The sequence below is a fragment of the Podarcis liolepis genome (genome assembly GCF_965112155.1).
Source record: "Podarcis liolepis genome assembly, chromosome: 7".
Classification (NCBI taxonomy): Eukaryota; Metazoa; Chordata; class Lepidosauria; order Squamata; family Lacertidae; genus Podarcis; species Podarcis liolepis.
The window spans coordinates 14,392,819-14,414,870 of record NC_139561.1 but is presented as its reverse complement, the minus strand read 5'-3'; the positions used below and the strand labels follow the sequence as shown (position 1 = coordinate 14,414,870).

The window sequence follows — 22,052 nt, the reverse complement described above, 5'->3', positions numbered from 1 at the left end:
GTCTGGAGGTGACCGTTGCATGGATCACAGTGGCTAGGTCAGGGCGAGAGAGGTAAGGAGCCAACTGCTTAGCTTGGCGGAGATGGAAAAATGCCGCCTTTGTTGTAGCTGCAATCTGCGCCTCCATGGAAAGGGAGGTGTCGAAGATTACACCCAAACTCTTAACGGACGGTGCTGGCACTAATTGTGCCCCCACAATAGATGGGAGTTGCCCCCCCAATCCCATATCGTCCCTTCCCAGCCAAAGGACCTCTGTCTTCGAAGGATTTAGCTTCAACCGGCTCCCACGTAACCATCCAGCCACAGCTTCCAAACATCTGATCAGTGTGTCTGGGGCCGAGTCAGGATGGCAATCCATCATCAGATAGAGTTGGGTGTCATCAGAAGGCGCAGGTGTTCAGTCCCCGAAGGAATCACCAAGTAGGGCTGGGAAAAGACTCCCAGCCAGAAAACCTTGTGAGCTGCTGCTGCTGCTACTACTCAGTGCTAACTGTACTGAGATAGATGGACTCAATAGTCTTGAGTTGATACATGGCAGCTTTTTACGTAATGTGCAGAAGCTTATTCACATCCATGAGGACGAGACTCATGCTTTTACTTGGGAGGGGAAGGACTTCAGCTCCATGGTAGAATACCATGAAGGCAGCCCTGTTTAGGAAAGCTTTTAATGTTTAATAATAGTAATAATAATAATTTATTACTTATACCCCGCCCGTATGGCTGGGCTTCCCCAGCCACTCTGGGCGGCTTCCAAAAAAAATATTAAAATACGGTACTACATCAAACATGTATAGATTATTGTATTTTAATATTCTGTTGGAAGCCACCCAGAGTGGCTGGGGAAACCCAGCCAGATGGGTGGGGTATAAATAATAAATTATTATTATTGTTGTTATTGTTATTATTACCTGCTTTTACACGCAGAAAGTTCTGGGGTTCAATCTCTGCTGATTCCAAGGTTGGAAATATCTCCTGTCTGAAACTCTGGAGACCCATTGCAAAGGTGAACGGTAAAGGACCCCTGGACAGTTAAGTCCAGTCAAAGGCGACTATGGGGTTGCGGCGCTCATCTCGCTTTCAGGCCAAAGAAGCCAGTGTTTCTGGGTCATGTGGCCAGCAGGACTAAACTGCTTCTGGCGCTACAGAAACACCATGACGGAAACCAGAGCGCACGGAAATGTCGTTTACCTTCCCGCTGCAGTGGCACCTATTTATCTACTTGCACTGGTGTGCTTTCGAACTGCTAGGTTGGCAGGAGCTGGGACAGAGCAATGGGAGCTTAGCCCGTTGCGGGGATTCGAACCACCAACCTGATCAGCAAGCACAAGAGGCTCACTGGCACCACCCACTCCTAGACCCACTGCAAGGGAGTGCAGGCAATCCTAAAATGAGGTCAGCAGCTTTGCCAGGATGAGTTGCACTTAAAAAACCCTACATCTTTCTCCAACCTCCACTGCTCTCCCCCTTCCCCACGTAGTTCCATGTGTTCCAAAATATTGTCGCTGTCTCTGCTCAGGCTCAGAACTTCAAATGATAAAGAGAGCAGCTACTACCTCACCCGTGGGCAGCATTATATAGATTTGGCTGAAGGATCAGATAAAGCACTGGTGGGAGGGGCTTGGCCTACTGTAGGGAATGCTACGCAGCCCACCAAACCTTTGCAAAACATTGCCGGTTAAGAAATTATTCTGACAGAACCACCACCAGTTTCTTTATAGGAAAGGGCCTCAGCTCAGGGGTAGACCGTTTATTTTGCAGTGGTACCTCGGGTTACAGACACTTCAGGTTACAGACTCCGCTAACCCAGAAATAGTACCTCGGGTTAAGAACTTTGCTTCAGGAAGAGAACAGAAATCGCGCAGCAGCAGCAGCTAGAGGCTCCATTAGCTAAAGTGGTACCTCAGGTTAAGAACGGACCTCCAGAACGAATTAAGTTCTTAACCTGAGGTACCACTGTATTGATTTAATAAAATTTATATACCACTGGATTGTTAAAGCAAGACCCAGATAAACTATTATTTTAACTTTTTGGAAGTCTCTTATTAAACACAGACTAAGGCTCACAGCATCTGGGGAGCCTTGTCTAAGCAAAAATGGTTTTAGCAGGCACCAAAAAGTATAGCGAAGATACCTGCCTGATATCAACAGGCAGGGAGTTCCAAAGTGTTAGAAGCATCTACTTGACATGCATTACAGTGGTACCTCAGGTTACATACGCTTCAGGTTACATACTCCACTAACCCAGAAATAGTACCTCGGGTTAAGAACTTTGCTTCAGGTTGAGAACAGAAATTGTGCTCCGGCGGCGCGGCGGCAGCAGGAGGCCCCATTAGCTAAGTGGTGCTTCAGGTTAAGAACACTTTCAGGTTAAGTACGGACCTCCGGAATGAATTAAGTACTTAACCCGAGGTACAACTGTACTTCTGTGAGGTGGGGAGCAGAGAAGAGAGCTAGAAGGTGCAACCAATATTTTTATTTTGAAGGATGAAAGCCACTTTCATTGACCCAGAAAGTGTTGCAGAAATCTTGCCAGGGAAAAGTGCTTTCTTGATCTAAGGCCACAGAGGTGTTGGGCTTGGGTTTATTCCAAGGGAAAGGAAGGAACTTCTGAAGCAGAAGAGGGTGTTTGTGGCAAAACGATAGTCCAAAGGGGTGGGGGGGGTCTCTGATGGGTGTTCTCGTTTATCCTGGAAACTGCAAAAGCCTTCAGCGGAAGTAGTTGGGGCAGTCGTGGGCTGTGAGATGCCAAGCTCTCTCAAAGGCCTCGACCACGCCGGGCAGGAGGGGACCCTCCTCGCTGCACTTGAGATTCTCCTGCAGCTGATCCATGGTGGACATCCCAATGATCACAGCATCGCCAAGGTCAGCCTAGGGGGGAAAAGAGCAAGAAGAGGGAAAGGTGAACATTGGAAGACTCGGCTTACGAGGAAGGCCAAAGCTGACAGCAAAATTAAAAGAACGTTTTGGATTTTTTATATGACAAAAGGACACCTCATTTGGGGTATACAGTGGCACCTTGGTTTTCGAGCGTCTCTGAAGCTGAACGTTTCGGTTTTCGAACCCCGAAAACCCAGAAGTAATTGATTGTGTTTTCGAACGCGCCTCAGAAGTCGAACAGCCCTGTTTAGGGAAGTTTTTAATGACTGATGTTTTAATGTATTTTTAATCTTTTGTTGGAAGCTGCTCAGAGTAACTGGGGAAACCCACCCAGATGGGTAGGGTATGAATACAATAAATAAATAATAATAATAATAATAATTTTTTAAAAAACAGGTTTCCCTTGATGCATCTTGCAGGGTGGTTGTGAGGATAAAAAATTGAGAGCAGGGGATATAAGTAGCATATGTCACCTCCAGAATATTAGACCTACCAGAAGTCATTTATTGATTCTGTTTTGGGAATACAGTGGTACCTCGGGTTGAGAACTTAATTCGTTCTGGAGGTCCGCTCTTAACCAGAAACTGCTCTTAACCTGAGGTACCACTTTAGCTAATGGGGACTCCTACTGCTGCTGTCCCGCCACTGCACGATTTCTGTTCTCATCCTGAGGTAAAGTTCTTAACCCAAGGTACTATTTCTGGGTTAGCGGAGTCTGTAACCTGAAATGTCTGTAACCCGAGGTACCACTGTAGAACAGTTTAGACCTGGCCTCAGACACACACACAAACTTCTTCCCCATACCATACCGGGCTGGGAGAAAAGTTCACCATTACCTGCAGCTTTGAGTGATGATAGATCCAGCGCAGGGCGGCTGAAGTCAAGCTGGGTGTGTCTGAGCCATACGCCTCGTGGAGGGCTTTCTCGACCAAGTCCACCCCTTGGAAATGATGCTTCTTCCAATACCTGCAGAGTTGTTGTTGTTTTAAAAAAATGAAGGTCATTTACATTCTGCATGTTTATATGTATACCTATATATCTGAATGAATCTTACATAATAAACAAAGCAAAATGGCAGTAATAGATGGCAGATACAATTGTATCGTGGGACATGGGTGGCGCTGTGGGTTAAACCACAGAGCCTAGGACTTGCCGATCAGAAGGTCGGCAGTTCGAATCCCTGCGACGGGGTGAGCTCGGTTCCTGCTCCTGCCAACTAGCAGTCCGAAAGCACGTCAAAGTGCAAGTAGATAAATAGGTACCGCTCCGGCGGGAAGGCAAATGGCATTTCCATGCGCTGTTCTGGTTCACCAGAAACGGCTTAGTCATGCTGGCCACATGACCCGGAAGCTGTACGCCGGCTCCCTCAGCCAATAAAGCGAGGTGAGCTCTGCAACCCCAGAGTCAGCCATGACTGGACCTAATGGTCAGGGGTCCCTTTACCTTTACCTTTACCTTTACAATTGTATCAGGCCATCTGGTCCACATGCAGGATGCGAATGCAGCACCTGGTGTTCAGAGGTAGACTGCCACTGCGCCTAGAGGTTCCATTTAGTGCCATGGCTAACAAAATCACTCCCCTAACCCCGTATTAGGGACGCGGGTGGCGCTGTGGGTTAAATCACAGAGCCTAGGACTTGCCGATCGGAAGGTTGGCGGTTCAAATCCCCGCGACGGGGTGAGCTCCCGTTGCTTGGTCACTGCTCCTGCCAACCTAGCAGTTCGAAAGCACGTCAAAGTGCAAGTAGATAAATAGGTACCACGCCATAGGGAGGTAAACGGTGTTTCTGTGTGCTGCTCTGGTTCGCCAGAAGCGGCTTAGTCATGCTGGCCACATGACCCGGAAGCTGTACGCCCTCAGCCAATAAAGTGAGATGAGCGCTGCAACCCTAGAGTTGTCCGCGACTGGACCTAACGGTCAGGGGTCCCTTTACCTTTAACCCCATATTTATTGCTCTGATCCCTTTCCTCCAAAAAACAAGAACTACTTCCCAGCATTAGCAGTTTAATTTCTTGCCCCTGTGTTCAAGAGGCTAGCCTCTTCCTACATCAACAGAATTGAGTTATCCCCTGCCTTCAAGATGCAAGCCCCTTTTGCCATCTTTAGACCCACCTGTCCCTGTAGATTTTGGCCCAGTCGTTGCCGAAAAACCTGCTAGCTGGCTGCTGGTTCGAGTCTTTGTCTTCGTACTTGTACCTCCCAGTCAGGAGCCCTCCTGCAAGAGGTGAAAGTGAATGCCCAGACGTTAGGGACTCGAACCTTATAAGCGAAGGTGCCTCACTTAGGTCAATCCACTCCATTCTCACCCCACTGATAAAACTCCAGCACTTCTTTGGATTTCTGTCTGTCATTCTGCCCATAAAACAGCAACAACAATTAATAAATATGCATATTTTGTGCAAAGATCCCAAGGCAGTTCACAACAGAAAAAGTACAAAATGAGAACACAAAACAAAAACGAGACCAATACCCGCAAAAAATACCCCACACATTTAAAAACCATAGATTGTTAATCAGCCTGATTGAAGAGAAACATTTTCGCCTGGTGCCTAAAGTTTTGCAGCCCTGCCACTGAAACCACCCCATTCCCTGGCATTCCTTGCCAGACCCGTACCAGCCAGCGGATTATATGCGTAGAATCGAATCCCAAAATGTCTAAGGCATGGCAGCAATTCGGTCTCCACTTGGCGCGTTGTAGCGTTGTACATGCCCTTTGGGGAAAAGACAGTAAAAAACAAAATTCATAAAGAAACCTTGGAGCAGACTGTTGTGTTGCAAAATCCCTTCTGCCCACTGACCGAGGGAACTGCCACTACTACAGGTGCCATCAAACATCCGTTCTGCATTTGTAAGAAACTGGTCGTTTATTGTGGCGGCACCTTTGGAACTCCTTGCCGATTGACATTGGGAGAAGGGAAGGGAGAGAGAGAGTTTGTTCTGTTTCCTATTATGTTGTGGATTTTTGTGCTTTCATACATACTGTAAACTGCCCTATGAGCCTCGGATGAAGGGCAGTAGAGAAATCTAATAAATCATCAACATCATCAGGCAGCAGTACTGTACCAATGGGACATCTGCAAGCGAGATTCAAGCGCAAGAGTCCTCTCCCCTCCTTCAGTTTCCAGCAGTTGGTGTTCATCCAATAAAAACCATGTTGGGTTTTTTTTTTTAAAAAATCACTGGAAAGTACCGTATTTTTCGCTCCATAGGGCGCACCGGATCATAGGGCGCACCTAGTTTTTAGGTGGGGAAATAAAGAAGAAAAAAAATTATTCCCCCAGCCCCAAAGAGCAAAGAAGCCAAGACAGCAAGCGGGATCCATCCCGCTGGCTGTCTTGGCTTCCTCTTTAGCTATGCACAACCTCTCCAGCTGGGAGAGGCTGCGTGTGGCTTCGTTTTTAGCCGCGGGGCTGGGGCGGGGGAAGCCTGAGCTTCCCCCGACCCCAGCCCCCAGAACAGGTCCGGGAGCGGAGGCAAGGTTGCGCAGCCTTGCCGCCACTCCCGGAGCTTGCGGGCTGCGGGAGCGCTCCGAAGGTTTGTGGATAGCTGCCTGAAGCCTGGGGAGTGCACCAGGAGTTGGCACTGCGCTCCCCGGGCTTCAGGCTGCTATCCACAAGTCTTCGGAGCCCGGTGGGATAGCTTCCTGAAGCCTGGAGAGCGAGAGGGATCGGTGCGCACCGACCCCTCTCGCTCTCCAGGCTTCAGCAAAAGCCTGCATTTGCTCCATAGGACGCACACACATTTCCCCTTCATTTTTGGAGGGGGGAAAGTGCGTCCTATAGAGCGAAAAATACGGTAGCTATTATGGAAATATGTATTCTAAACTACCTGCATAAGCCTTACAGAACAGATTCATTTTCAGCATGTATTTAAAGGTTGGCACAGAAGGCACCTGCTGGCAGAGAATACCACAGGACTGGGCCAATCAAGGCTTGGTTTCTTGTCAAATAATAGAAACACAATGCAATATCAAACATTAAAAAGAAAAACCAGCAACACTCCTGCAGGTGGTCTCAGTGACTGAGCTGGGCTTTGTAGACTCACTGCAGGACTTTCCAATGCTACAATCCTATGATTCTAATACACAGACTTAAACCATTACCAGCTTGGTCAAGAGTGATGGAAGCTGAGAGTCCAGACATGTCTGGAGGGGCCACAGGTTGCCCAGCCCTGACCAAACACCTTGGGGAGAAGACCTCCATTGGTCCACCCAGCTCTCACCTGGTACACTGTTGGCAACACCCAGTTGTTGGCCTTGCAGATGCCATAGATTTCCGCCACCTGCCACGAGGCATAGTTGGAGAGACCCAGTTCCTTAAACTTCCCCTGTCAGAAAGGGAAAAAAAACAAATAAGCCCCTGTATTTTTAGCTCTATGTTCACAGACGGTCTTACAACCAGAAGAGGAGGCTGGGTTCTGGATCAGACCAAAGGATCTGGTGGTTAAATGAGGACTAGGGACATGGGAGACCAGGGTTCAAATCCCCTCTTGGCCATGAACGGATGACTGTGGGAGACCAGTCACTGCCTCTTAGCCTCACCTAAATTGGATTGGATTGGCTTAAATTAAATTAATTAGGAGGGCAGGTAAAAACCATGTACAGTAGGCCCACAACCTGCACGGGGGTTACATTCCAGGGATTGCACCTAAAGCCAAAATCATGTGAAGTCAAAACCCATTTATTTCAATACCATACAGGTATCACTAAACTCATTTTTCCTGGTACACCATCCTCTTTCTGACCCTTTTATTTTATTTTATTTTTGCCATGCGAATAAAACTCAATGCGCACAGGCTAAATGTGCATAAGCTGTGGCCATAATGTACGCCACCCAGAGCTGCTTGGGATGAAAAAAGGTGGAATGTAAATGCACATAAATAAATAAATAAAATCTAATTAATGGTTCCGTTCCCCCCACTGTTTGGGTCTTTCCTTGACGTCAGAGCAAATGTAAGTGACTTAAGCAGCGATGCAACTTTAGTTCAGATAGCAGACAAGAGCGAGACAAACAAGGTTTGTATTTGGCAGAAGGCGAACTGCAGCAGAAAGGAAGCACGGTGGATTGTGCTGAATGAACGCCGGTTGGAACGGAACTCGTGACCTTTGCACCCCTCTATTCTGGACACCAGTGTGGAATATTGCAGGCCTTGCATGTGTGTTATTTTAACTCGGGGATTGGAAGGCGCCTCAATTTGTTTAGAAGGAAAAGGTAAAGGGACCCCTGACCATTAGGTCCAGTTGTGGACGACTCTGGGGTTGTGGCGCTCATCTTGCTTTATTGGCCGAGGGAGCCGGCGTACAGCTTCCGGGTCAGGTGGCCAGCATCACTAAGCCGCTTCTGGCAAACCAGAGCAGCGCACGGAAACGCCGTTTAGCTTCCCGCCGGAGCAGTACCTATTTATCTACTTGCACTTTGACGTGCTTTCGAACTGCTAGGTTGGCAGGAGCAGGGACCGAGCAACGGGAGCTCCCCCCGTCGCAGGGATTCGAACCGCCGACCTTCTGATCGGCAAGTCCTAGGCTCTGTTGTTTAACCCACAGCGCCACCCGCATCCCTTTTAGAAGGACAAAAGCAGCACATCAAACACCGACTGGGAGGCCCAAATGAGCCGCCCAGTCATGAGAATCAGCCTCCCGCCCCCCACCCAAAAAAACCCCAGTTTTTGCACCTCTCTGTGTAGCTCATTGCAGGCCTTCAGCGTCTCTTCCAGGGGGGTTGTGTGGTCAGGCATATGGAGGTAGAAAAGGTCAACACACTTCGCCTGCAGCCTCTGGAGGGATGTCTCCAGTTGGGAGCGAACGCCATCAGCCTTCAGAGTATTGCCCTCCAATGGATTTGCCTTGGTGGCTACCTTGACTGGTGGGGAAGAGAGGACTAGATCAGGGAAGTACAGTAGTACCTTGGGTTACAGACGCTTCAGGTTACAGACACTTCAGGTTACAGACTCCGCTAACCCAGAAATAGTACCTCGGGTTAAAAACTTTGCTTCAGGATGAGAACAGAATTTGCACCGTGGTGGCAGCAGGAGGCCCCATTAGCTAAAATGGTGCTTCAGGTTAAGAACAGTTTCAGGTTAAGAACGGACCTCCAGAACGAATTAAGTTCTTAACCCGAGGAACCACTGTAGAGCCTTACTGCAAAGACTGTGCGTTGGTCAGCATGCACTGATCTACACACATAAAACAAATTCACACACTGGCGTCTTCCAAAAACCAAACCTAGCCCTTTTGTGAAACATGGACCACTTATAAATGCCATCTCCAATTCCTTGAAAGATTCCATCAACGGTGTCTCCGAAAATTTTTACACCTCACTTGGGAAGACAGGCAAACTAATGCCAGTGTCCTGGGAGTAGCAAAGATCACCAGTATCAAAGCCATTGATTCTTCAACATCAACTTTGTTAGACTATTCATGTGGTGCGGATGCCTGATTACGGTCTTCCAAAGCAACTACTCTATTCCGAACTTTAAAAATGGAAAGCGTAATGCCGGTGGTGAACAAAAGAGGTTTAAAGACTGTCTCAAGGCAAATCTAAAAAAAAGTAGTATAAACTCTGACAACTGGGAAACACTGGCCTGCAAGCGCTCCAGTTGGAGAACAGCCTTTACCAAAGGTGCCATGGGCTTTGAAGACACTCGAACTCAGGACGCAAGGGAGAAACGTGCGAAGAGGAAGGCATGCTTGGCAAACCCTCACTGTGATCAGCTCCCACCCGGGAACCAATGTCTCCACTGTGGAAGGACGTGTGAATCCAGAATTGGCCTCCGCAGTCGCTTACAGACTCACTTTTAAAACCGTGTTCATGGAAGACAATCTTACTAGGCCATGAGTGGTCGCCAAAGAAGATATGATCAGGGAAGGAAAGGAACTCTGACTGCATTCTGTAAAGAGGAACCCCCAACACCAGGAAGAGGAGCAAACAAATATTAACGGCAAACAGATTGAGATTGAATCCTGACAAGACAGAAGTACTGTTTCTGGGGGACAGGAGGCGGGCAGGTGTGGAGGATTCCCTGGTCCTGAATGTGGTAACTGTGCCCCTGAAGGACCAGGTGCGCAGCCAGGGAGTCATCTTGGACTCACAGCTGTCCATGGAGGCACAGGTCAAATCTGTGTCCAGGGCAGCTGTTTACCAGCTCCATCTGGTACGTAGGCTGAGACCCTATCTGCCCGCGGACTGCCTCGCCAGAGTGGTGCATGCTCTGGTTATCTCCCGCTTGGACTACTGCAATGCGCTCTACGTGGGGCTACCTTTGAAGGTGACCCGGAAACTACAACTAATCCAGAATGCAGCAGCCAGACTGGTGACTGGGAACGGCCGCCGAGACCATATAACACCGGTCTTGAAAGACCTACATTGGCTCCCAGTACGTTTCCGAGCACAATTCAAAGTGTTGGTGTTGACCTTTGAAGCCCTAAACGGCCTCGGTCCAGTATACCTGAAGGAGCGTCTCCACCTCCATCGTTCTACCCGGACACTGAGGTCCAGCACCGAGGGCCTTCTGGCGGTTCCCTCACTGCGAGAAGCCAAGTTACAGGGAACCAGGCAGAGGGCCTTCTCGGTAGTGGCGCCCTCCCTGTCGAACGCCCTCCCACCAGATGTCAAAGAGAACAACAACTACCAGACTTTTAGAAGACATTTGAAGGCAGCCCTGTTTAGGGAAGCTTTTAATGTTTGATGTATCATAGTATTTTAATATTCTTTTGGAAGCCGCCCAGAGTGGCTGGGGAAACCCAGCCAGATGGGCGGGGTATAAATAATAAATTATTATTATTATTATTATTATTATTATTATTATTATTATTAACAAGGCAGGCAGATAGACTTGAGGGAGCTGGGAACGTTTAGCCTGGGAAAGAAGAAACATCTGCCATGGATGCTTTAGTTGAGATGCTGGCATTGAAGGGGGGTTGGACTAGATGACCCGCGGGATCCCTTCCAGCTTCTATGATTCTATGTTCAAACTTCCTTTCCCTTCTCAAGCTGCTTAGCAACTTCCACTGGCCTTCAGATTAGGTGGGAAGGCTTTCAGTATAATCAGGGATCTTTGCAAACTTCCCAGGAGACTTTTGACCACTGGAATAAAGGCAAGGGTTTTAAAGGTGCCGACAGCCCTTTTGATTGATTTCTAGCTCTTTGAGTTGTTGAATAACCAGATTATCAACCCTGCGAGGCAATAAATTTAAGAGCAGAGAGAGACCAAAAGATGCAGGGATCATGTTGCTAATGGGCCTGGTTGGTGGAGGAACCCAATTAAGAATCTGGTGTGGTTGAAGCAACTGGTCCATTTTTGAGCTTCAGTGGGGAAGGATGCACCCAGAGATGGGGAATCCATGTTTCAATGTCTCTGGCCTTCCAGATGTTGCTGGAACAACCGATGAAAATTAAGAAAATGAAAGGCCAAACTATCAAAGAAAGACAAAGAATGAGGACAGTTGAGCATCGGTTTAAAATGGGGGTGGGAGAAACTAAATTGGATATGAATTTGCTGAACCAATTTTTAAAAAAAGGATACAAAAAAGGGAGGCGTGAGGAAGTCAGGAAAATAAGTTAACTAAAGATGAGAAATCAAAAAAGAGGGAGTTTTGTTTTTTCTATATGTGTTTTTCTTTTTATTCTTTTTTCTCTTTTGTGCTTAATGTTTGTATTTTTTTTGACTTTGTATTTCTTTGTTTTTGTATTTTTTCTGAATTTTTCTTATTGATAAAACAACAAAATATTAATAAAAAATAAAATGGAGGTGGGGTGGAATTGGATCAGTTTTGACTGCATGGAAAGGGTGGGGAGATAGGAGAAATGCACTCGGTGCATGCTCAAATGCACAGTTGTTCTGTTGTTGCTGCTGTTTTGCAGGCTGGTCTAGGCAGCAGACCCGCACCCCCCCCCCCCCAGCCTCAGCGTGTCATAGGAAGATGTCAAACAGAGCCAGACCACTGGTCCACCGAGCCCAGATATGTCTACACTGACCGGCAGCAGCTCTCCAGGGTTTCAGGCACGTTGCAGTCGCAGCCCAACCCTGAGATGCCCGTGGGAATTGAATTGTATGATGCAAGACAGACGCTCTCCCCTTCCAGCCAGGACTCCTATAGGCGCGCCTGCAAAACGGAACTCGATTCGAATCCTGATGAAGCTCCGCTGAGAGTTCGCGCCAAGTGTCAATGCGTGCGAGGCACTCTGCATGCGCCCAGAGGAACCGTTGCCGGCCAGCTGGGCTCGACAACGTCTAGAGCAGCCCTACCTACCTGCCGCCGCAGCTTTGGGTTCAGCCGCCAGCCAGGCGCCCAGGATCCGCTCTGACTCGCCCCCCGCGTACATATGCGCGGTATCCACCTCGCAGTGCCCGCGGGCCAGGAACGCGCGCAGCATGGCCCCGCTGGCCGCCGCGTCTACCCTGCGCCCGAACTCCATGGTGCCCAGCACCGAGCGCACCCCGCGGCTCTGCCCGCGTAGCCCCGACATCCCGGCGGCTGCAGCAGCTCGATCTGCCTCTGGCAGAACTCGAACTCGCCACCAGGTCCTGGGCAAAGGCAATCGCATCACCACTGTCTGCGCATGCGTCAGCGCCTCCTTTCCACTCCTGCCCCCTTCCAGGAGAAGGGACCGTCTCGAATTTCCCGATTCCAGAAGCAAAGGAAGAGTCTTGCCGGATAAATTCGGGTCCCTTATCCTGCCATATCCTGTATATTGTCTCCCTGCTTATTTAACTTATAGGTAGAATTTAACATGCGGAAGGCTGGGCTGGATGAATCCCAAACCAGAATTAAGATTGCCGGAAGAAATATCAACAACCTCAGATATGCCGATGACACAACATTGATGGCAGAAAGTGAGGAGGAATTAAAGAACCTTTTAATGAGGGTGAGAGAGCGCAAAATATGGTCTGAAGCTCAACATCAAAAAAACGAAGATCATGACCACTGGTCCCATCACCTCCTGGTAAATAGAAGGGGAAGAAATTGAGGCAGTGAGAGATTTCACTTTCTTGGGCTCCATGATCACTGCAGATGGTGACAGCAGTCATGAAATTAAAAGACGCCTGCTTCTTGGGAGAAAAGCAGTGACAAACCTAGACAGCATCTTAAAAAGCAGAGACATCACCTTGCCAACAAAGGTCCGTGTAGTTAAAGCTATGGTTTTCCCAGTAGTGATGTATGGAAGTGAGAGCTGTACCATAAAGAAGGCTGATCGCCGAAGAATTGATGCTTTTGAATTCTGGTGCTGGAAGAGACTCTTGAGAGTCCCATGGACTGCAAGAAGATCAAACCTATCCATTCTTAAGGAAATCAGCCCCGAGTGCTCACTGGAAGGACAGATCGTGAAGCTGAGGCTCCAATACTTTGGCCACCTCATGAGAAGAGAAGACTCCCTGGAAAAGACCCTGATGCTGGGAAAGATGGAAGGCACAAGGAGAAGGGGACGACAGAGGACGAGATGGTTGGACAGGGTTCTCAAAGCTACCAGCATGAGTTTGACCAAACCACAGGAGGCAGTGGAAGACAGGAGTGCCTGGCGTGCTCTGGTCCATGGGGTCACGAAGAGTCGGACACGACTAAAAGACTAAACAACAACATCCTGCCATGTCATTTTAACCTTTGTTTGTTTGTTTTATTCATTGCATTTCCATCCCATTTTCCTCCAAGCTGCTCAATGTTTCTCTCTGGCATTCCTCATTTAATCCTAGCAACAGCCCTGCCAGGTAGGCTTGGCCAAGACTCAATATGGAACAAATAATTTGCTTAATATGTCATTGGTTGCCCCTGTTTTAAAACTGCTGGCTGATAAATTTATCAGTAGGCGGATAGATTCTGTGCCCGTTTCTTCTTGAGCTTGAGATCTGCATTGGCACTTTGTAGTAAACGTTTTGCATAGTTTGGATATGAACCGTTTATAGAGAGGTTTCCGTCAGTCAAATGGTATTTTAAAACTGGCAAATATATAGATAACAACCACAAAAATCACGGGCATCCAGGAAGTCCCCAAGCAGGAAAAAAGCAACAGCCTGCTGGATCAAGCCAACAGGGCAGCATCCTGTTCTCACAGTGGACATTATGGGATGTTCAAAAGCATGATTCCAATGCGAAAGCACTCTCCCTTCCTGTGGTTTCCAGCGACTGGTATTTAGGAACATTACTGCTTCCAACTGAATGGACCTAAGTTATCCTTCTCTAGTAACTTGGGTCGGTCTACTCCGAGTAGGACTAGCATTGGATTCAAGCCCCCACCTTGAACTCCTCTGGAGGAAAATTGGGCTAGGAATTACTTTTTTAAAAAGGCCTAATGATGACAAGGAGGAGGGAAGCCTTCAGAGAGGGTAAAACGCTCTGTGCACGCTCAGAGGCACTGTTTTTACAATCACCCTCAATTGCCACCTCTGTTCAGTGTAATACTGTAACAGAACGGTAAGTCTGCGCCCCAAAGAGCTTACTAAAAGGTGGGAATGCAAGAAAGCGAAAAGCTTCTGGGAAATGATACATAATGAGATGAAAAGGATGTTGAAATATACATTTATAAAAAAAAAAACCAGAAGCATTTCTATTTGGCATTGTAGGGGAGGATATTAATAGACAGGATAATAAACTGTTTTTATATGCAATAACGGTAGCAAGAATACTATTGGCACAGAAATAGAAACAAGAAGAGTTACCGACAAAAAAGGAATGGGAGGCGAAATTAATGGACTATGCAGAATTAGACAAGATGACAGGAAGGATTCGAAACCTGCGGGATCAGAGATCCTCAGAGGACTGGAGTAAATATGTGAACTATTCGAAAAGCAACTGTAATCAACAGATTACGCTAGTAGGATTGCAAGAAGTTTTGTAATATTGCAGAGTAAAGTATGAAGAGAATTATTAGTGAAGGACCATTAAAAGTAATACTGAAATTAATGAAATGCAGATTAAGTGATAAAGATTGAAAAATCTTCAGATGTGGTTGATGGAAGTCCAAAACACTGAATAAGACAAGAAAAAAATGTTGTATGTTTTTTGGAAACGTCATGTAAAAAATAATAAAAATACTATTTTTTAAAAAAGAGCTTACTAAAAGCTGGCCGTGGGTTCTACAGTGTTGGCAAGGTGACTCAGGAAGGTGACTTGGAGGCTACCTTGACTGGTGGAGAAAAGGACGTGATAAGGGAAGAAAACAAACCTGAGCTCCTGCCAAACACAGACAAGGAGGGTGTATGAAATTATCAGAAACTCCAGGACCTTGGACTACAGGCAGCCTTCCTGATCTGCCTATCTTGCCCTTGGGACGGTTCGCAAGCCACATCTCTTAATGGCTCTGTGTTGGAAAGTGTCCTTGAAGTCTGGCAATACACCTCCCTTGCCTGGATTGCAGAAAAAGATTCCCGCCCCCCCCCCCCTCACCCTGCCATATTGGATCACAGATTCACATAATTGTAAAGTTGGAAGGGATCCCAGGTATACTGCCACTGACTGTGGAAGTTCTATCTTGTAGCTCAAAGCTGCAGGTAGACCCATCCCCAAATTGTAAGAACTGTCATTTTTGTATGCCACAACTGCTGCTTGAATCTTACTAGCTAAAAAGTGGAAAATGCAAGAAGTACCAACTGTGGAAGAATGGCAGGTGAAGATGATGGATTTTTCGGAGCTAGCTGACCTGACCAGAAGAGTCCGCGACCGGAAGGAGGAAGAGTATCAGGAAGAATGGACGAAATTTAATGACTATTTAGTTAAATATGTTAAGTTAAATTAATTGGAAAAAGCTTGCAATTACCAGATAGGATTAGGATTTAAATATATAATGTGTTGAATTAATATGTTTAATGCTGAACTGGTAAGAAAGAAAGATGTTAAGTGATTAAGTTTATAAGAATCATGATTTGGAAAACCGTTAAAATGATTCGCACTGAAATTCAACTAGGGGGGTACAAGGAAATCACTTAACAATGTTAATAAGACTAGTTTTAATAAGGTTATGATTTATATTTGTTTGTATGTTTGTGTGCTTACAATTTTGTGAAAATAAATAAAACAAATTGGGGGGGGGGGCAAATTGTAAGAACTGTCCTGGATCAGACCAATCCTGTCCATTAGCTCTTTTTAACCCGTTCATAAATGACCTGGAGTTAGGTTTGCCAAATTGTTCAGGGATGGCAAAGAGCCCCAAAAGGATCTCTCCATACTGGGCAAATGAGCAGTAAAATAGCAATTAAAGAAGTAAAAAAAGTACATTTCCCCTCCATTTCCTAGACGAAGGCCATAATACAAGTGAGCATCAGATCAGCACGGCCCAGCTCTGAGCATGTGCAGAGTGCTTTCCCTTCTCAGGCCCCTAAGCAAGCCTTTGCCGCACTAACAGGAGATTTTGTCAGCTGGACCAAAGGTAACAATGCAAATGGTCCTTTTGATTTGCAGGTTGTTGATTAAGCGGATGACCAACCCTGGAAAGAAAGAACAGTAAGAGCAAAGGTTGAAAGGGGGTGGAATTGTCCCAGTGGCATAGCGTGCGGGGTGCAGGGAGGGCCGGCCGTACCGGCGCAACATCTGGGGGTTAGGGTTAGGGGGCGCAAATCCATGGGTTAGGGGGCGCAAATTACTTGCCTTGCCACGGGTGCTGACAACCCACCCTACGCCACTGAATTGTCCTGCTAATGCACCTGCTTGCTGCAGAAATCTAACTGGAACTGGGGGGAAGCAACTGGTTCATATTTAAATGACTACGCTCCCTGGCAAAGAGACACCCAGAGATGGGACACTTCCATGGCCTTCCAGATGTCACGGAATTCACAATTTAACTCCTGCATTTGCAGCACTCCACGAGCTCTCATTTGGGACGCGGGTGGTGCTGTGGGTTAAACCACAGAGCCTAGGGCTTGCCAATCAGAAGGTCGGCGGTACGAATCCCCATGACGGGGTGAGCTCCCGTTGCTCGGTCCCTGCTCCTGCCAACCTAGCAGTTCGAAAGCACATCAAAGTGCAAGTAGATAAATAGGTACCACTCAGGTGGGAAGGTAAACGGTTTCTGAGCGCTGCTCTGGTTCGCCATAAGCGGCTTAGTCATGCTGGCCACATGACCCGGAAGCTGTACGCCGGCTCCCTCGGCCAGTAAAGCGAGATGAGCGCCGCAACCCCAGAGTCGGTCACAACTGGACCTAATGGTCAGGGGTCCCTTTACCTTTACTATGATCTCTCATTATTCCTGATCACCAGCCAGGCGGGTTGTGGATGAAAGGGGCTGGTGCCAGAGAACATTTGCAGAGCAGCAGGCCCGTATCTCCCCCATTTCTGGAATCTAGATTAACGGGAGCAGGGATTTATTTAGGGGAGGGATGAGGGTGAATCACCTTTGACTGCACTGAAAGGTTGGAGGGTAGGAGAAGGGAGAGATGCACTCCACACATGCTCAAACGCACCATTGCATGGTTGTTGATTTTTTGCAGGCTGGACTAGACAGAAGACAACAACAGATCCTAGGAAACTACCTTACTCGGCTCCCTTGGTCTATCAAACTCTGGATTGTCTGCACTGACTGGCAGCAGCAACTGCTCTCCAGGGTTTCAGGCAAGGCACACACACCTGCAGCATTAACTGGGACCTTTTGCTTGCATGCAAGGCTGGCGCTGAAAGTCAGCCCTTCTGAGCGTGTGCACAGAACTCGATTCGAATCTAGATCAGACTCCGGTGATTACTCGCGGCTCTGTGTGTGTGTGTGTGTGTGTGGCACTCTGCATGCGCTCAGAGGAATCGTTGCTGACCCGCTGGACCTCTAGAGCAGCCTTCGTCTCCGGCCCCCCATTCCACCGACCCACCTGCCGCCGCAGCCTTGGGTTCAGCCGCCAACCAGGCGCCCAGGATCCGTTCCGACTCGCCCCCCGCGTAAATATGCGCGGTATCCAGCTCGCAGTGCCCGCGGGCCAGGAACGCGCGCAGCATGGCCCCGCTGGTCGCTGCATCTGCCCTGCGCCCGAACTCCATGGTGCCCAGCACCGAGCGCACCCCGCGGCTCTGCCCGCGTAGCCCCGACATCCCGGCGGCTGCAGCAGTTCGATCTGCCTCCGGCTGGACTCGAACTCGCCACCAGCTGGGAAACCGCCTTTCAAAGCACGCGTGACGCCACGCCTTCCCTTCCCAGGTAAGGGGCCGTCTCAAAATTCCTGCAGCGTCTTTTTAGAGCATGCCATTTTGCAGCATGTCCTTTTGTATGCCTGGCTTAAAAGGGCTGGTTTCAAGCAGTGCCTTCAGTCAGACTGTCCTGCTAAGGTCTGGGAGACCTGGGTTCAAATTCCCCACTGGGCTATGAACTCGCTTAGGTGCGACCTTGTGCCGGTCACTACTGTCTATCTCAGCCTAACCTACCTCTCAGGGTTGTTGTGGGGATTAAAGGAGGAGGGAGGGAGAACCTGTGAGCCAATGCTTTCAAGCAACTTGGAGAAAAATAGTAGGATACAGAATTCAACTCCCTCAGGAGGTCGAGGGCTCTCCTTCCTTGGAGTTCGTTTTTTATCAGAGACTGGATGGCCATCGGCCACAGATGCTTTAGTCAGTACATGTGAAAAGGATCTAGGAGTCTTGGTTGACCACAGACTTGACATGAGCCAACAGTGTGACGCGGCAGCTAAAAAAGCCAATGCAATTCTGGGCTGCATCAATAGGAGTATAGCATCTAGATCAAGGGAAGTAATAGTGCCACTGTATTCTGCTCTGGTCAGACCTCACCTGGAGTACTGTGTCCAGTTCTGGGCACCACAGTTCAAGAAGGACACTGACAAACTGGAACGTGTCCAGAGGAGGGCAACCAAAATGGTCAAAGGCCTGGAAACGATGCCTTATGAGGAACGGCTAAGGGAGCTGGGCATGTTTAGCCTGGAGAAGAGGAGGTTAAGGGGTGATATGATAGCCATGTTCAAATATATAAAAGGATGTCACATAGAGGAGGGAGAAAGGTTGTTTTCTGCTGCTCCAGAGAAGCAGACACAGAGCAATGGATCCAAACTACAAGAAAGAAGATTCCACCTAAACATTAGGAAGAACTTCCTGACAGTAAGAGCTGTTCGACAGTGGAATTTGCTGCCAAGGAGTGTGGTGGAGTCTCCTACTTTGGAGGTCTTTAAGCAGAGGCTTGACAACCATATGTCAGGAGTGCTCTGATGGTGTTTCCTGCTTGGCAGGGGGTTGGACTCGAGGGCCCTTGTGGTCTCTTCCAACTCTATGATTCTAGTCGAGATTCCTGCTTTGCAGGGGGTTGGACTAGATGACTCTAGGGGTCCCTTCCAACTCCACAATTCTATGAAATGCATAACAGATCTTATGGGGGACTCTCCATCACTGGACTTTTTTTAAAAAACTTTATTGCAAAACGATTTACATATAACAACACAGACAAAGACAATATATCAATGACAACTAAACATTACCTAACAACACATAACCTAAGGCCCAGGACCCGGATGTGGCCCAACGGCCTTCTCAATCCGACCCGCGGACGGTCTGGGAATCAGCATGTTTTTACATGAGTAGAATGTGTCACAAGTGTGACAAGAGTAGCTGCTTTGGACAGTGCCCAGGGAGGGGAGGGGCGGGTTTGAAAGAGATGGGGATTTCCCTTGACATTTGGGTCCAGGCTGGTAGTTGGAGATACACTACCCCTGAACTTGGAGGCTCCATTAAGCCCCAGTGGCAAATAGCTGTACTGGCTTGCATCCAATGTTAAGAGTAGACCGGGGTAGGTGTCGGAGGAACTCAAAATTGAAAAAGGGACACGACAGGGGTGCCCTCTATCTCCTCTGTTATTTATTTCTGTCCTGGAGGTGTTGCTGAACATGATTAGGGAGGATCGGTTGGTGCAAGGCATAGAGGTCGGAGTAAAACAATACAAACTGAAAGCTTTTGCAGATGACCTAGTTTTAACATTACAGGAGCCAGAATCTAGCACAAAAAGAGTGCTTGAACTTATTTCGGAGTTTGGTCGGGTGGCGGGATTTAAGTTAAACAAGCAAAAAACTAAGGTTTTGGTTAAAAACTTGACATCTACAGAAACAGATGGGTACCAGAAAGAAACAGAATTAAGTGTGGTTAAAAAAGTGAAATACCTGGGGGTATACTTGTCCACCAAAAACTTGAATCTATTTAAAGATAATTATGAAAAATGTTGGTTGGAAATTAAAAAGGACTTGGAAATTTGGTCAAGACTGAAACTCATCTTGTCAGGTCGAATTGCAGCTATAAAGATGTGTGTCTTGCCGAAAATGTTATTCTTGTTTCAAACCCTACAGATCGTGGACAGAGTGGAATGCTTTGGAAAATGGCAGAAGGACATATCTAGGTTTGTCTGGCAGGGCAAAAAGCCCCGAATAAAATTTAAAATATTAACTGATTCGAAAGAAAGAGGGGGGTTTGCCCTGCCGGACTTGAGGTTGTATTATGAAGCTGCAGCCTTCTGTTGGTTGAAGGATTGGTTTCTGTTGGAGAACACTGATGTCCTAGATCTGGAAGGGTTTGACAATGCCTTTGGTTGGCATGCATATCTATGGTATGACAAGGCGAAAGTTCATAAACTGTTTAAAAACCATATTGTCAGGAAAACAATTTTTGCCGTCTGGTTGAAGTATAAGGATTTACTAGAGGGCAAGACCCCGAGGTGGCTATCACCGATGGAAGCCAAGGCTCCAAAAAAAAGACCCAATATGGAGGCCTACTGGCCAAAATATTGGGAATTAATTGAGAGATCTGGAGATAATTGGAAGCTGCAGAGCCAGGATAAATTAAAAAGTAAGGTGCGAGACTGGCTACATTATGCTCAAATACAAGAGGTTTTTAAAATGGATAAAAAAGTTGGTTTTCAGGTGGAAAAATCGAAATTGGAAACGGAATTGCTAGAACCAAAGACCAAGGTACTTTCGAGAATGTATAACTTGCTGCTTAAATGGAATACACAGGATGAAACAGTTAAATCTGCTATGATAAAATGGGCACAGGATGTTGGACATAACATTATGTCTGAGGACTGGGAAAGGTTGTGGAACACCGGTATGAAGTTTACGGCATGTACTGCCCTGAAAGAGAACATTATGAAAATGGTATACCGGTGGTACATGACCCCAGTCAAGTTAGCCAAGATATATCACCTGTCTGACAATAAATGTTGGAAATGTAAGGAGGCAGAAGGGACATTCTTTCACCTCTGGTGGACCTGCCCGAAAGTGAAGGCCGTCTGGGAAATGATATATAATGAACTGAAAAAGGTATTTAAATATACCTTTCCCAAGAAACCGGAGGCCTTCCTCCTGGGCATGGTGGACCGGAAGGTGCTAAAAAAGGATAGAACCTTGTTTATGTATACAACCACAGCAGCAAGAATTCTTATCGCAAAGCACTGGAAGACACAAGATTTACCCACACTGGAGGACTGGCAGACGCAGATGATGGACTATATGGAACTAGCCGAAATGACTGGCAGAATCCGAGATCTGAGCGAAGAAAAAGTTGAGGAGGACTGGAAAAAAATCAAGGACTATCTGCAAAAGTACTATAAGTTGTCTGAATGTTAAGAATGTGTACGATTAGGAAATGGTAAGCTCCCGCAATTTAATCAGGTAAATGACAAAGTAAGTTATAACAGAGGAAAATAAGACAATTTGAGACAAATATATTATGTTTATTATAAAGGTACTAAAATGGAATTACAATTTTTTTTTTGAAATTGGTTACATAGTAATTGAAAGGTACAGTAAGTTGTGAAATAAGGTAACAAATTGCTGACAATGTGAGTTTAAAGAAAGCAATGTTGGGAGGACGTGAGGAGGTCCACAGGAGAATAACTTTTGGAAAGATAATATGAAATCTAATTTTCTCTTTTTTTTATTTTTCTTCCTTTCTTTTCTTTTTTCTTACTCTTTATCTTTTTATATCTGGCTATTTATAAAAATTGTTTCTTGCTCACTGTTTTGTAACAGATGTTGTGAACTAATGGAAAAGAAACGCAATAAAAACTTTTTTTTTTAAAAAAAAGAGTAGACCGGGGTAGGCAACCTAAGGCCCAGGGGCCGGATGCGGCCCAATCGCCTTCTCAATCCGGCCTGCGGACGGTCCGGGAATCAGCCTGTTTTTACATGAGTAGAATGTGTCCTTTTATTTAAAAGGCATCTCTGGGTTGTTTGTGGGGCATAGGAATTCGTCCATTTCCCCCTCCTAAAATATAGTCCA

The 22,052-nt window shown here is 47.0% G+C and overlaps 1 protein-coding gene across 2 annotated transcripts; it reads right to left on the bottom strand.

Moving 5' to 3' along the window:
* Window positions 1-2,458: 2,458 nt before the first annotated feature.
* LOC310711178 (aflatoxin B1 aldehyde reductase member 2-like) lies at window positions 2,459-17,942 on the bottom strand. 2 transcript variants are annotated; one of them, XM_083512702.1, is made up of 7 exons: window positions 17,660-17,942; window positions 8,549-8,736; window positions 7,100-7,204; window positions 5,493-5,589; window positions 4,991-5,093; window positions 3,714-3,843; window positions 2,459-2,868 (listed from the first exon to the last, which is right to left on the bottom strand). In XM_083512702.1, the coding sequence occupies exons 1-7, from the start codon at window positions 17,874-17,876 to the stop codon at window positions 2,707-2,709; spliced, it is 1,002 nt and encodes a 333-aa protein (XP_083368828.1). In that variant the 5' UTR covers window positions 17,877-17,942; the 3' UTR covers window positions 2,459-2,706. The 2 variants fall into 2 exon arrangements, with proteins under 2 accessions (XP_083368828.1, XP_083368827.1); XM_083512701.1 differs by lacking the exon at window positions 17,660-17,942 and adding an exon at window positions 12,126-12,451.
* Window positions 17,943-22,052: the final 4,110 nt, after the last annotated feature.